The following is a 15336-nucleotide window of genomic DNA, read 5'->3' as shown; positions in this document are numbered from 1 at the left end:
AATTCTCAGAGGCTTACTTAATCCAATGGAGATTTATTTCTCAATCATTCATCTGACAGTTCAGTGTAGATGTTCCTAGTCAGTAGGAGCCACAGGGTGATTCAGGGACCCAGGGTTCCATCTTTTGGACCTACAGTTTTTAAGGGTGCTGGGCTCATCTGCAGGCAGCTTGCAGAAAGGATCAAGAGGGTGGAGAAAGCAACCTGCTTATGAATCACCTCAGCCAGAAGGGGAACGTATCACTTCTACTTACATTCTACTGGCTAAAATTAGTCACTTGGTCCAACTGAGGTGCAAGGGGGTCTGGGAAATGTAGTCACTCCTCAGCTTTAACTCCGTTCTATGGAAAGAGAATCACAAATTTTGAATGACTTTGGGTCATCTTTGCCATATCATCTTTTTTAAAAAAAACTATTTTTTAAATATGTTTTTATTGATTTTAGAGAAAGGAAAAGAGAGGGAGAGAGAGAGAGGAAAGTATTGATTGGCTGCCTCCTGTATGTATTCTGATGGGTACTGGACCCAATAACTGGGCATTTGCCCTAACTAGGAATTGAACCAGTGACCTTTCATTGCACGGGACGAAGCTCAAGCAACTGAGTCAAACCGAACAGGACTGCCATATCATCTTCAGATAAAAATGCTGTCACTGGAAAAGTTGTCCCCAATAAAAGTACTCATTCCCATAATATTAGGGACGTTTTTAAAAACTTATAAGTGATTACATATTTGTTTATATGGCTTTTTAAAGTAATGTTTAAAGGCTTGTTTATAACAACATCCAAATGTGCAATTGTGAGGTTATTATACCCTGCTCCCAAAGAAAAAAGAAATCACTAAATCCTATTTGAATTTCTCTCCGGCCTCTTTGGCAAATGACTTTCACAAGCACTTCATACTAGCTCTACTGAGATTGGTTTAGGACAATGCACCTTCCCCAAAAAGTACACTGTTTTTTGAAAACAAATATGGAGAGAACCCTCTTTAATATGAGAGAATGTAAGGATTTGAATATAAATCCTCACTTCGTCTTTCTAAGGTATAATTTTGATAAAGTCTTTGCTGTGTTCAAACACATATGTTATGTATTATTCAGTTCCATGTTTATGACCTGGTTAAGGAGAGGGGAGATGGATTCATTCATTCAGAGGAAAGACTGAAAAATACTGAGGGATGAAAAGAGAGAAAAGGAAGGAGCAAATGAGAAGCATAGAAGAAAAAAAATAGGAGAAAGGAACCCCTATATCCCACCCCAATTCTTACTCAAAGGCTCATCAAATCACCCCCAACTCCTCCAACCACGGCCTTTCAGCTTCTTCTCTGATCAAGTATTCTGTTCTCTATCTCCTATGCCCCTGGTCATCTAACAAACCAACCCCCTTCCCCCATTTCCACCCTCTTGATCTGGCCCACCTCCACTGTCTTCCCATTCTTACCCCTAAATTAGTTAAAATCTACTTATTCCCATACATTTTTCTACTAGTCCCTCAGCTGGTGGGTTACAGGCTAAGTAGAAAGAAATTCATGGCAGTTCAACAATACAAAACTAACAGAGCTCTCTCCTCTACCTTCCTCCACCAGGGAGTACTTCGTGGAGATGTACTATCGGAATGAGACTCACCATGAGCCATATCCCCTCACGCTGCCAGGCTGCACCCCCAGCTGCCCACTGACGAAGTTTGCTGAGCTGGTTGCCCCTGTGATCCCCGAAGACTGGTCCACGGAGTGTAGAATCACGAGCAAACATCAAGGTACTAAGGACATTGGGGATTAGGGTGCACGCAGAGCCCTGCAGAAAGGGCAGAATGCCCTTCCTTAGGGTGGACGGTGCTTTGAGAATATAACATGACCATTATCCCCCAGATTTAAAAGAAACCGGTTTTTGGTGATAATCATATGTTTCAGGGACCCCAATTTCAGGCAACTCCTACCTCTCTACCTGCCCTTGCCACTTGCCATAAACCTTGACTTGATTTATCTCAGTGTTAATATAAAAGGGCATCAATGCCTACATATAACCAGAGATAAGACTTCAATCAAAATTCCTGGAGCTCCCATGAGCTACATGATTGACCACATAGGACCTTTTGTTGTTTAAAGATTTCAAGATTTTATTTAAGCAGAATTAAATGAGGCTGTTCTTTAAGTGTCTGAAGTGGAAAAGGTTTCAAACAAATCTCGGTGACAGCAAAGACGGGAAGACTTTAATCCTAGGCTAATGGGCAAAGAACCAACTTACCCATTACTTCCAGCCTTCTCACAAGAAGCAAAGAAATGAGCTACAGTAGAGAGATCTGGAGAAGTAATCTACACCAGGAAACTGATCCTATCTTTCAATGTTTCTGTAAAAACGTATTGGGTGGCAGAGCTGAAAAATAAATACTCTTTGTATCCTTTGGCACGGGAAAATTCATGTTACTTTTGATGGAACCAAAAGCAATCTTGCCAGCAAACTTTGCTGTACATAATGCATATGTATATGTATATATATATATCATAGCAAATAAGTAATTTGATGAGAACAAGTACTCAGGCCCCAGCAAACTTTGCTGTACATAATGCATATGTATATGTATATATATATATCATAGCAAATAAGTAATTTGATGAGAACAAGATACTCAGGCCCAGCACATCAAGATGAGAGCCCTGCAGAGTGGAGTTGCTCTCAAAGCTCCATGGTAAGACATGTTGCATGTGGAGTTGATATAAGAGAGGAAGCATGATGACGCAGTTTCAAACTGGAACAAAATTAGAAATGCCAGAATGTCTTGAATGCCTCCAAGATCTAAGCTTACTGGAATATTGAAAGTGTGGCTGTGATACCTGTTCTGATGACAAAAGCGACGTGTAAGGCTTTGGTCCTGGTTTCTGCAAAAAACCTAAGCACCCACAGGTCCTGCTGAAACTACTCACTTATGTAAGAAGAAATCATGTTCAAATGATGACACTTTGGAGTCCTGTAGATTTGCCACGTGGTAGATGCAATGCATCTAGAGAACAGCGTGCTATGCCATGCTTACTGCTAAAGATGAAATGGTTTCTAGAGATGGTTTCTACTGGGCACCAGAGTCTAGAGCTAGGCTGTTCCCCCTCCCAGTTGGCCATGGGATGACTGACACAAGATATTGATTCACATACTTATTTGCATGATTTCTTTCCCAAGTAAATATGTGGCTTTGGGGATATCATCTAATTATTCTTTCTCCTCCATGCATGTAACTTTCCTCCAGAAGTGAGCCAAGTGTAAAATAGTGAATAAAGTCGTTGTTAGGAAGTTCAATAACCATTACATTTTTATAATGGATGATGAAAAGTGTGTGTGTTTAATTATAATAAAATTCCCGAAGGACAGATTTTAGGGACTTTTTTTGTTTTGTGGCTTTATTTTAATGTAACAGGAGGAAAAATATATAAAGTAAAATTATTTGACTGGCTTACATTAACATTATTCATTGAAAATATATTTAGTTTGGACTTGACTACTTCAGATAAAGGCTAAGCTGATGGATGGCTCTGCTTCATCTATTTAGGATAAAACTTGCTAAGAAAACATCCTTGGGCAATTTATGATGTAGTAGGAATTAAAGAGATACTTATTACACAAAATAACTAGGGTTTATGTCTTATGACTACAAGGGTTGCTATGGGAACAAGAGCTACCTGGATTTCGAGGGAGGGAGGTAGTAAGGAATGTCAGGGAGGCTTCTTGCAGGAAGTGACAACTGACCCATCTGAAATCAGTGTGGATGGGGGTTTCTAATAATGTGGTACAAGGTACTTGAAAGGCATATATCAAATGTCCTAGTGGCTGGAAGCTGGAATGGATAGGGGAGTTACTCCCCAGAAGATTCCTAAGGGGCCAGTTCTAAAGAAATAAAATGTCATCTCCACAATACCCAGGATTCTATTTTGTTCTCTGCTATATCTGCCCTGGGCACCTAGAAGTGCCTATGCCTGGCATGGATTGGCTCAATGAACATTCGCTCAGTGAGTGTATGCATTAGTTACCTTTCCTCCCTGAACCTACTCTTAGAATCCATCTTGACTGGCAGCAATACCAAGTAACCTGGGAGTGTTTTTTGACCCCACCCTCTCCTTCATCCTCCACAGCTAATCTGTCATCTCTTATCAAATCTTATCATACCTGTAGTATGTTTGTAAATATTTTCCTCAAAACACCACTATCAACAATTCAAGATCCACATAGGATGAAATATAATTAAGCAGCAAAATATGTTAAGAAGAAGAAAACTCAGGGACTGGTGTGTTCAAGCAGATCAAGAGAGGAGCGTGTGCATTGCTCACCAACTATGATTCAACGACTTCATTTTGGTGGTTTGAAGTTGGCCATGGTGTCACAGCTGGAGCATTTTCACCACAGAAATCAGCATATGCCACAGATCAGTGTGTTATTGGTTTTTTTATTTTTGTTTTATGAGATCCAGTTACCAGCACACAACTGGTTTTAGCTCATAGAAAGCTTGTTAAGAGTCTATGACATGAGGTGGTCTCCAACAAAGTGAATTTAATATTTGAACTTCTTTAAGTAAAAAAGGATTGCATTTGTTCTATAGGGCCTCAAACAGTGATGGTAAGGGCAGCAGGGAAACATTTCAGGAAGACAGATTGTGTCTGTGTTAGGAAATTTCTGGGACTGGGAGTGTCCGTTGGGCTGGTGGTCACTTGCTTTGACGAGACACTGGAGAGCAAGGTGAAGCACCAAAGAGTGTAGGGGTTGAATGGCTCCTTAATAGGGCATCCAAATTTAGCAAATAAAAGTACAAGATGCCAAGATAAATATAATTAATAGTTCTAGTAACTGAATTTTTATAATATATATATATTTAAAAGGCCAAATTAAGGACATTTAGGCTGTTCTGAGAAGCCCAATGCAGGAAGCAGGACAATGTCACTAAATAAGGACATGTTCTAGATATACAGAATGCCTGGCAACCCTACTCCTGAGGGCATTTCTACCCATGAAATCCTACTCATACCTGCAGGCAGTGTTTTCAGCTAGTAGACCCAATTAATTTAATTCTCACATCAATTAAATTAACCAGAGCCTTTGCTGGAAAATTCATGATAAGTCTAAGTTCCATACTGTGTTACTTAAAAAAAAAAATTCTTTTTTAGAAAATGCTTTGTTAATTCCCAAATTTTACTAACACAATCAGATCTTCACTAGCACTCTCCGAACCCTTACCTCAATCTCCACTCCAGTTATTTCACAGGAAGGAGATTCACTGGTAGGCAGTTCCTGTGTCCCCTAATAATACTTGAGAAGTTGAGACTCTATAGCACATATACACATGCCCGAAAGTCAACCATGAGCCTTGAAGGCAGGATCCATACTTTTTTCCTCCTTGAATCTCCAGGCAGTCTACAATGCCTAGAATCTGGTACCTTCAACCAATATTTGCTAATTGAATAAATGTTCAGCCGTCCATACCTAGCCTAGCTTCCTCATGGCCGGACCCAGATGTCAGAAGCCTGCACTCAGTTGTTTAATAAATAGAGGAAAGCTATGAATGAGCCTCAAATGTGACTGCCCGATAAAGATGCAGTCATGGACTATATATACATATGCATAGATCAACATGTCTGTGTTATTTGACCTCTTATTTCAGCATAGTCACCTTGTTATTCTCTTATTCCCCCATTGCTGTTTAGAGACCTGTTCAATGATACCCATCCCAGCACTTTTCCTACCTCAGAAATTAGGCCATCTGATTGTAATATTTTTTTCCCATCCTCGTTGCCATTATCATCAGTTTTCCCAAGACATGTCTCATCATTCATAAGAAGACATTGGAAACTTGCTTTGGTATATACCAACTCACACCTCATTTCCACTTCTGCCCTCAATCTAAGCAATTTGGACAGTCCTAACAATGCCCCACCTCATATTCTGCCCATCCTACCAATATCCAACCCTACATCAGATCAAACACACAGTTTCTCCATTCTGATCTGCTGAGTGAAGCTTAAGGCTGTTGTCACCATTTCAAACTATGAGTGTTGAAATTTCTATTCCAACCGCAGCTGGATCTTTCAACCCTGCTTGGTAAAGGGATTCACCCTTATGGGACTCTTTTCCTGTTTTCTACAGAAAGGCATTGTGTTGTGTGTGTTTTTCTGAAATTTCTAATTCTATCTTGGCTTTTTAAATTCTCATATGTCTAAGAAGACCAAGATAATCCATTGAAAGCCCTTTTAACTTCTGTCACTATCTCAAAATATCTCAGTAGCTTGAACCTGCCTTTACTGCTGTCCCTCTGAAAACATGTTCCTCCTTGAGTAACCTAATTCCTTCCCCTGTTCATATGGTTCCCCAACACTTCAGTTTCCTTGGACCTCAATGAGTCTCTTAGCTTCATTTTGTTCCATAGAAGGCTCCATCCCTTCTACGATGAAAACAACCAAATCTTCTCATCAGAGAATGCCCTCCAGTGCCTGTTCTATCTCATTCTCTTCCATCTTAATTTTCTCAAACGAGTAATTTGCACTCTCTAACTCTATTTCCTCATCTTCCTCTCCTGAACTATTTTGAAAAATGATCAACCTTCCTTCATGTTATTAATCCTCACCCAAGGATATGTTTATTGATTTTTAGAGAGAAACATCAATGTGAGAAACATCAACTGGTTGCCTCCCATACACACCCCGATCCTTCATGTTTTTTGAAACTTCCTTTTTGAAAGCCATCAGTGCCTAATTCAGCAGCCTCTTTTCCTTCCCCTGACAACTTCACATATCCCCATTATGCAGAGAAAAATACCGAACCTCAGAAAATCACATGCCACAAGTGGTAGGGTCCAAATTCAAGCCTAACACTTTCCAACATCGTATTTCTATTATATCAAAGTTCCTTTCCATCCCACACTGTCTTGTGCACCATTTCCTTAGGGAAAATTCCAAAAAATGGGATTAGTGGGTCAAAGTACATGAATATTTAATAAGTAATAGATATTTATTGAATCCCTATTTATGTACTCAGTATGTCCCTATGTAGCAGGCATTAAGTTTGCTGAGGAAACAGCAGCAATACAAGACAATTGTCTCCTGTGGCTTGTAGATCTGGGCAGGGAGGTGGGGAAGCAGGCAAGAGGAGAGGGAGATAGAATTAAACAAGCCCTAACTGAGCCAGGCAGTTTTGGGGTTTTTTAAAACACAAATTGGGCCATGTCACTTCCATATGTAATAATTGTTAATAATTTCCATTTGCACCACGGCAAAGCAGACCTTCCAAAACCTGGATCCCAACCTACATATCTGGTCTCACCTCACCATAACCTATACTCCAGTCACATGCAACTGCTTATTATTTTCCCAAACATACTCTTGAGCTATTCATTCTATCTCCTGGCAAAATCTTATTTACCACACAGGCCCGTTCAGATCTTATCATTTTCTCAGAAGACTTTCCAAACTCTTTCTCTTCCAAATAGAATACCTTGTGTCAATTGCAAGACAGGCATATATTTACAACTCTATTTTACTATGTATCACACTAACTCATAATTATCTATCTGATTATTCCACTGGTATTGAATCTCCTCAAGAGGAGGGATCATAGAACCCCAGAACCTAACACACAGCTGGTCTGGCATATAGTGTGTGCTCTCTGCATGCCTAGGGAGGCATGAAGGAAGGAAAGAGGAAACACCTATTTCATTGAACCACAATGACAACATAGCCAAAAAAATCACTGAAAATGATTTCTGCCCTGGCTCAGTGGTTGAGTGTCGACCTATGAACCAGGAGGTCACAGTTCAATTCCCAGTCAGGGCATATGCCCAGGTTGTGGGCTCAATCCCCAGTGGGGGGTGAGGAATCCAATCAAAGATTCTCATCATTGATGTTTCTATCTCTCTCTCCCTTTCCATTCCTCCCTGAAATCAATAAAAATATACTTAAAAAAATAATTTCCAAATACAGACAGTCATGGACATTATTTTTAAGAATCGTTAGTCTCTGCCTTCCTCATTTCCATTTAGTCCTTTCCTTCCTTCTTCAATTCCATTTAGTTCCCTCCAACTTGACATTAACTCCATCCTCAATGCTAATGGCACCCAACTCCCAGGTTCTAATTTTATTAATATTCACCTTCTCATGTTGCTAAGAGAATTCCTGACATCATAAGAAAAGCACTGGACTAATAGTAAGGAACCCAGGAGTTCTAGATCATCGATTCATTCCACAAATATTTATTGAGCACTTGCTATGGGGCAGGTACTGTTGTAAGTGCATTAGATACATTCATGAACAAAAGAGACAAAACTGTCTGCCTTCGTGAAGCATACATTCTATTAGAGAGGGAAAAAGGATGGACAATAAGTAATAAACATGGTAAGAAAGTGAAGATCATTAACACCAGACTGGAAATGGATCTGGGGAGAGGACATATAGATTGCACCTTTGAATGAAACTCCTCCATGTGAAGATGAGATTTGAGAAAGAAGGTGATGCAGTGGCCTGATGCAGAGATATGTGAAAAGAGCATCCAGACAATGATAACAATATAGCAAAGGCTGTAAGGGGGAGTGTGCCTGGCATGTTTGAGGATGGACAAGAAGGCCTGTGTGGCCAAAAGAGTGGAAGGAGAGGGACAGGAGAGGAAATCCAAGAGGTTAAAAAGCCAGGTGATGAAGAGTCTCATCAACTGTTTTAATCAGGGCTTGGGCTTTCATTCCTGTGAGAGGAGCATTCACTGTAGACTTTAAGTAGAGTACGCTGATTTGACTTGAAGTCATTTGGCTGCTGGGTTAAAAACAGACTGATTGTAGGGAAGAAAGGATAGAAGCTAAGGAGCAAGACAGGAGGGCATTGTAGTAATCCACCCCCCCGCACCTTCCCCCCAATGATGGTGGCTCAAAGCAGGATAGTGGCAGAGAAGGGGAGAAATCATTGGGTTCCAGATAGTTTTTTATAGAAAGAACAGGATTTCCTGACTGGTTGGGTATAGGATGTGAGAGAAAGAGTTAAGGAAGACTCCAAGAGTTTTGGAGTGCAACACTAGGAGAAGGAGGTTTCCATCAACTGAAGTGGGGAGGCTGCAGGAGGAACAGATTTGGCAGGATGTTGGGGGTAGGGGTGAGTAGAGGTTGGGAGTGCAGTTTTGGAGTGCCTACTAGATGTCCAAGGGCATATGTCGAGGACACTGTTGGATATATGAGTCTTGAGTTTGGGGAAGATTTAAATTTGGAAGTCATTAGTAAATAGATGGCTTTTAAAATGATATGACTGATAAGATCCTATGTATTCCAACCCAAATTCAAATATCTGCTTTAACTTAGCCAAATTATCTAATCTAATCTCTCCACTTCTCATTTTTATCATCTCTACATGATAAAGTTAGGCTAAATAAGTGATTTTCAACTGGGTTCCGTGGAACACTCACTAACTAGGGTTCTGTAGACAGAGCTTCCAGGATCAGAGATGTTTGCTCTCCCATTGCCTTTGCCAACAGGCAATCCATATTTTTACAATGAAAGTCAGACATACATTTAGATATTTATGACATGCACACTATAGTTAACTAGGATGTATGTGTGGGTGGGGTTAGGATAACTTTCCAGGTGAAATAATGAAGAGCATCTCATTTAAAACGACCCCATATATCTGTATCATGCATGGTCAGCTGTCAAAGGGATATGTGTAAATGAAGGTACAGATTAACAGTAGTACACAGTTATCCTAAAAAATGCTTGCCCAGCTGGCATGGCTCAGTGGTTGAGCATAGACCTATGAACCAGGAGGTCACGGTTCGATTCCCAGTCAGGGCACATGCCTGGGTTGCAGGCTCGATCCCCAGTGCGGGGCATGCAGGAGGCAGCCGATCAATGATTCTCTCTCATCATTGATGTTTCTATCTCTCTTATATACATATATACACATATAATCTTTTTTAAAAAAATGCTTGCCATAGTCAATCTGTGCTCAAGGTTTCCTCTCTACATATATACATATGTACATATATACACTAAAGGAGTAATAGAAATATAATGCAAGCCAATTTGATTTTACCAAAAATCAAATGTTGAAAGATGATATTCCATTTCTTTTAAATCCAATTAATGATTGAAGTTGAGTATTCAGAAATTCCTTTGACCCCGAGACCATGGACAATTAATAATTTTAATTGTAGAAAAATACATAAAGCTAGTCCTGGAAGAGGAGAAATACTTCAGTCAATTGCCCTCCCTTTACAGTGGAGGAGTTGAGGCACAAAGGTCAAAAATCATACTGGAACTGGGACTTAGGTCATCTCCTGAGTCCTAGTCTATTGCTCTTTTTACCACACTATGCTGATTTCAAGGCTGCTTCAGAAATGCCACTGACATTTACAATTAAGGCAGAGCCCTGGCTGGTGTGGCTCAGTTGGTTGGGTGTCATCCTGTGCATCCATGGGTTGCAAGTTCGATTCCCAGTCAGGGCACATGGCGGATTTGGGGGCTCAGTCCCCAGTAGGGGTATGTAGTAAGCAACTGATCGATGTTTGTATCTCTCTCCCCCTCTCCCTTCCTCTCTGTCTGAAATCAATAAAAACATGATTTTTTTTAAAGGCAGACATCAACACTGATTGATTAGTAATCTTCATATTTTTCTAATCCATTAATTTTACATTAATGTTCTTCCTATTTTCCCACAGTCCTAAGGCTCGCCCTTGCCATTGCCTTTTGCCTGGTGTCTGGTATCCTAGTGGTGCTTCTATTTACCCTCGTCCGCCATGGGCCCTGCTGGCAGAGAGGCTCCTATCGGGACATTTGAACAGACAGCTGAAGAAGGGCGGACGTGCCCACCTTCTGTGAAGCAGCATCTCTCAGTGACAGAGGATTCAAAGGACAGTTTCACCATGTGGGCGCAACCCTGCCCACACTCTTCCTTTTGAGTCTGCCTAGAGCAGGAACTCACAGTGAGTGGCCCAGGGACAGCTGCTGGACTGACTGATGAATGAACGCCCAGGTTGCTTGGTTCGGTCTCATCGCAGTGCAGGCTTCTCATTCAGCTAGGAAGAAGTTCTCTGCAAGCGACAGTTGTATTCTCTGGCACAGGTGTCCAGACAGAAACAAGAAGTCAAACTCCAATCAACCTGTAGCCTGCAAAGATCAAAAGGTTACAAGGTGTGGCAAAGACATAGATTAAAGAGGCCTGGATAATGGAAGGGGGGGATTAGATTAGCAGTAGAATTATATAGGATGATTCTTAAAAAAAAATAAGACCCAATCAGAAGGTTTAATAAATTTGGTTGTGTGGTGTGTTTTTTTCCAGCCACTAAGTAGGTTTAATACAAATGCACACACACACACACTCTGGAAAAGCAACTCCTACCCTGTGTTTGATAGCCAACACATACATACACATATCTATATTGAAAATGCCTATATTTGATTATCAGAAACTGTAATATCAACTATTTTAGTTGTAGCTCAGATCATTTTCCCCATAATTTTTATCATGGGGAATAACTAGAAAATCTACGTACCCCTGGTTCTTCTTCTTTTTTTTTTTTTTTTTTTACCTCAACCATCAGAGCTCGATATTTTTGAAGATCTGATTTCTTTATTTCATTTTAAAATTAAGAGATTTCACTTTGATAAGGGCTATTCATAGCCACTGTGAAATGATAATGTATTTTAATTGCTGCAAATAGATCTGAATTTCTCAAGTGGTGAGGTAGATAGAAAAGTAGATTGAAGGATGATGACCGATGATGAGCCTCAGCTCCGTGCTAGCTTTAGGCCAAGTTGGAACAAATGTTTTAAAATCTAAAACCTTGGCTTCATAATCTAGAAATGAAGAGTCCTGACTCTTCACAGAAGTCACATCTAGTTCTCATGGTCTATGAACAATGTGTTTTTTCATTTTGTACTCTGGATTGGTCATTGTCCAAGCAAACACTTCCACGAATGGTACCATTGTAGTAAGCCTGAAATTTATTCTTAACAATTATATTCTGCATTGAGCTTCACCCATCCAGTTGGTGGAAAATTTGATTTCCTTCATTGGTAGCGTTCTTCACCTCCTTGGGTTCACCTAAAAGTCCCAGAGTGTACCTAGTGGAAAGAGTCAGGGGAGGGTCCAGTAGATTGCTGTCCACACTGGTCTCCAATCAGCTCACTTTCCATTCCCACGTGGTGCTCTAAAGGTAGGGCATCGGTACCATGACTCCCAAGGCTGTGAACACAGTTGGAGCTCATCAGCCTGGCATTGTCCAGTCCCCTACTGGGGTGTTACCTGCAGGCAGTGCTGGGATCTCCCACCAGCATAGAACCCGCTGCCCCCAGAACCCTACCCCATTTTTTAGTCTTAGTCTCAGAAACCTTCCTCTCCCCTTGGATTCCACAGCTTCCACTGTTAAACTCCAAGCACTTACCTCTCATCCTCAATTTCTGCTTAATTCTCACTGAGCTATGGCTATTACAAACAAAAGCCTGAGAAGTTGTCTTCTCTTGCCAGGCACCTGCTGCTTTCTGTGGGAACACAGGAGGCACATAGGCAAGAAATACAAGATTTGACTACGTTCTCAGCTTGGGGAAAGGCAAAACATCTATAGCAGCAAGAAGAAAGAGCACATTTCTGTCTCCACAAAGTAGCCAGCCATATCAGTAGGGAAGTCACAATATCCTATGGTAATAAGTGACGAGACTTTAAAATAGAAGTATGAATAGAACCGCAAGTCATGGATTTTCTCACTCATTCAACCAACATCTATGGAAGACCTACTGTTTGCTAATCTCTGGCCTAGATGCTAAATTGTCCATCCCTAATTGTTTATTAAGGTGTTTGGCCCCAACAACTATTTTATACAGGGTTGACAGAATGTGAAAGTAAAAGCTTTCACACCTTTTCTTCATATCTTTTCTTACCATAAGCAGCTAAAAGGACCTCTAGTTACTATTGTTCTGAGAGATTTTTAACATCCCCCTGTTCTCTTCCTCTACCATCTCTTGATTGCTGTAAAGAAAGTTCTCACTCCCAACTTAGCTGTTACTTTTACCTTCCACAGAACTATGCTGTTGACCAATGCTGTCATTGTTTTTTCATACTTCATGGCAGAACTCGCATGTGACAAATGAAAATTCGAAGTGACAAATGATCTATAGTGATAAAGCAAAGAGCACAAATGTACTGTAACATTCCTCAGGAAATAAGTTAATCATCCAATTTCCATAGGAAATTATCTCTACTGATAAAAGGGACTTTTTCAGATGGGTCCAGTTGACACGATGATAAATATTGTATGAAAAACAATTGCTAGGGTTGAGATAAGCTCTGCTCTGAAATGTATTCCCCACATTTGAACCACTGGAGAGGCCTTTGAGCAGAATTAGAATATTGCAATAATTACTATATCAATGTAGGGACATTCCCTGCCATAAAAATTATCAGCAATGTATATGTAGGAAAGTTCTAAGGAAAAGCTGAGGTAGAATATTCCTAGCTAGAATGGTATTGCATAAAGAAAGTATTAAGAGAACATGATTCAAAAAGAATAATTGGAAGAGTACAGCATTAGAGACAAACATTTTACTGGAAGTCATTCAAACAAGAAAACTTTTTAATATTAAAGCTGGCATTTTTTTTTCCTGATCACATTCCTTATTCTCTCAATGTTCTGTTTTCTGTCTTGTTCTAATATTGTTGGCATTGATTCTCTCTTCATAGCCGGTGGGGGTGGGGGGGGGATTTCTTGGTAAGTGAAAGCCCAAGTGTTAGTTTTCTCTTTTAAAACTTTCTTTTTAGAAACTCTACTTGAACAATAAGGGCTACATATATACACTAAAGGAGTAATAGAAATATAATGCAAGCCACAAATACATATGGGATTTCAAATTTTCAAAAGGTAAAAATAATGAAATTAATTCTAATAATAAAATTTATTTAACCAGTGCATCTAAACTATCACTTCAACGTATAATCATTATTTTAAAAGTTTATTAATGAGACATTTTACAGTTTTTTTTCATACTAAATATTTGAAATCTGATGAGTGTTGCACCCTCACACACATCTCAATTTGGACTAGGCACATATCAAGTCTCAATAGCCACATGTGGCCAGTGGCTGCCATATTGGACAGTACCACTTTAGACCATTAGATGGCAATCCTTTGAAGCAGAGAGAATGTATTTGTTATAATTTGTAAAATCCACTTTCAGGTTATTGTGAAAAAATAAAAGTCAAATTTTTATGTCTATCTCTTAATATTTTTGCATGTTTGCTGAATCAATAAAAGATTTTTCTGAAATGTTTTTTTTTTTGTAAACTTGCCTTGCCTACTATACTTTAGAGAAAATACACTTTTCCTAAAACTACCCTAAACTAAATGGACAAGTTCCTTTTCTTATCAAATATTTTAAGAAAAAAAATGACATCATGCTTAGAAAATAAGTACTGCCAGATTTGGGGGGAAGGTGTCTTTTAAAGTAATTTTAATACAATTACAAGTGATTGTATTCAAAACAAAATAAGTGCAGATAATATAGAAGAGTATAAACTACAGAGTAAAAGATCTTCCTACCCACTTCCAATCATCGGAGGCAGTGCTGTCAACAACATCTGCTCTTTGTTCCCCTGTGAGTAGCATGAATTTTATGAACTACACTTATGCCTTTATTTTCTGAAATTTTACATCTTTCACTGCTCATATAACCCATATTGCCCTCTTTCTTGTATTCTTTTTTTAATTTTATTGACGTAATTTTAAAAGGATACATGAGCACAAAATATGTCTATATTTTGTCCTCTTACCTGTCAATTGGCTAGCTATAAAACTTTTCAGATTGAAAATCACTTCCCTCTAGAATTTGAATGCAGTATTCTGTTGACATCTAGCATACAGGACTACTGATGACAAAACCGGTATCAGTCTGATTCTCATTCCAATGTAAGTAATCTGCTGTTGTCTGTTTTATTTTATTTTATGTATGAGTGTCTCTACATATGTTCATGTGATTGTCTTAGACATTGTGAATGAGATATTTTAAGACAGGATTTTATTGTGTTCCTCTAGAAATTTTGGTGTGTGTGTGTTTGTTTTTTTAAGCAGTCAGTTAAGTTGGCTGAACTCAAACTGCAAACTGTCTCCCCTGCAGAGGGCAGCAGCTCAAATCTCAGTTCAGTTCTTTTAACCTAAATTAGGCTGCTTGAAGCCTTTCCTGTGTATGGTTAGTTCAAGTTGTGGGGGTCAGCCACAGAGTTTGTATATAGTTTTCCGCTCTGGCTTTCAATTTTGGGGGATTTTCTTCTCACTTTTAGAGGCTGTAGATGCCTTCAAACTCTGTCCTCTAGTACTTCAAACTAGTAAAACTATGGATTCCCGCCCCC

At 39.5% G+C, this 15336-nt stretch overlaps 1 protein-coding gene across 3 annotated transcripts in view; it reads left to right on the top strand.

Moving 5' to 3' along the window:
- ACPP (acid phosphatase, prostate) overlaps positions 1 to 14261 on the top strand; it is a 42508-nt gene extending 28247 nt beyond the window's left edge. For 2 of the 3 annotated variants that reach the window (XM_014537529.1, XM_005863581.2), the window contains 2 exons: positions 1582 to 1751; positions 10658 to 14261. In XM_014537529.1, the coding sequence (XP_014393015.1) occupies positions 1582 to 1751; positions 10658 to 10776 (289 nt within the window). In that variant the 3' untranslated portion in view covers positions 10777 to 14261. Of the gene's footprint in view, positions 1 to 1581; positions 1752 to 2252; positions 2399 to 10657 lie in introns of those variants that run through there. The other variant, XM_014537528.1, reaches the window with a different exon arrangement.
- The last annotated feature ends 1075 nt before the right edge of the window (positions 14262 to 15336 follow it).

This window comes from Myotis brandtii, unplaced genomic scaffold (assembly GCF_000412655.1).
Source record: "Myotis brandtii unplaced genomic scaffold, ASM41265v1 scaffold18, whole genome shotgun sequence".
NCBI lineage: Eukaryota > Metazoa > Chordata > Mammalia > Chiroptera > Vespertilionidae > Myotis > Myotis brandtii.
This window is presented reverse-complemented; position numbering and strand designations above follow the sequence as displayed.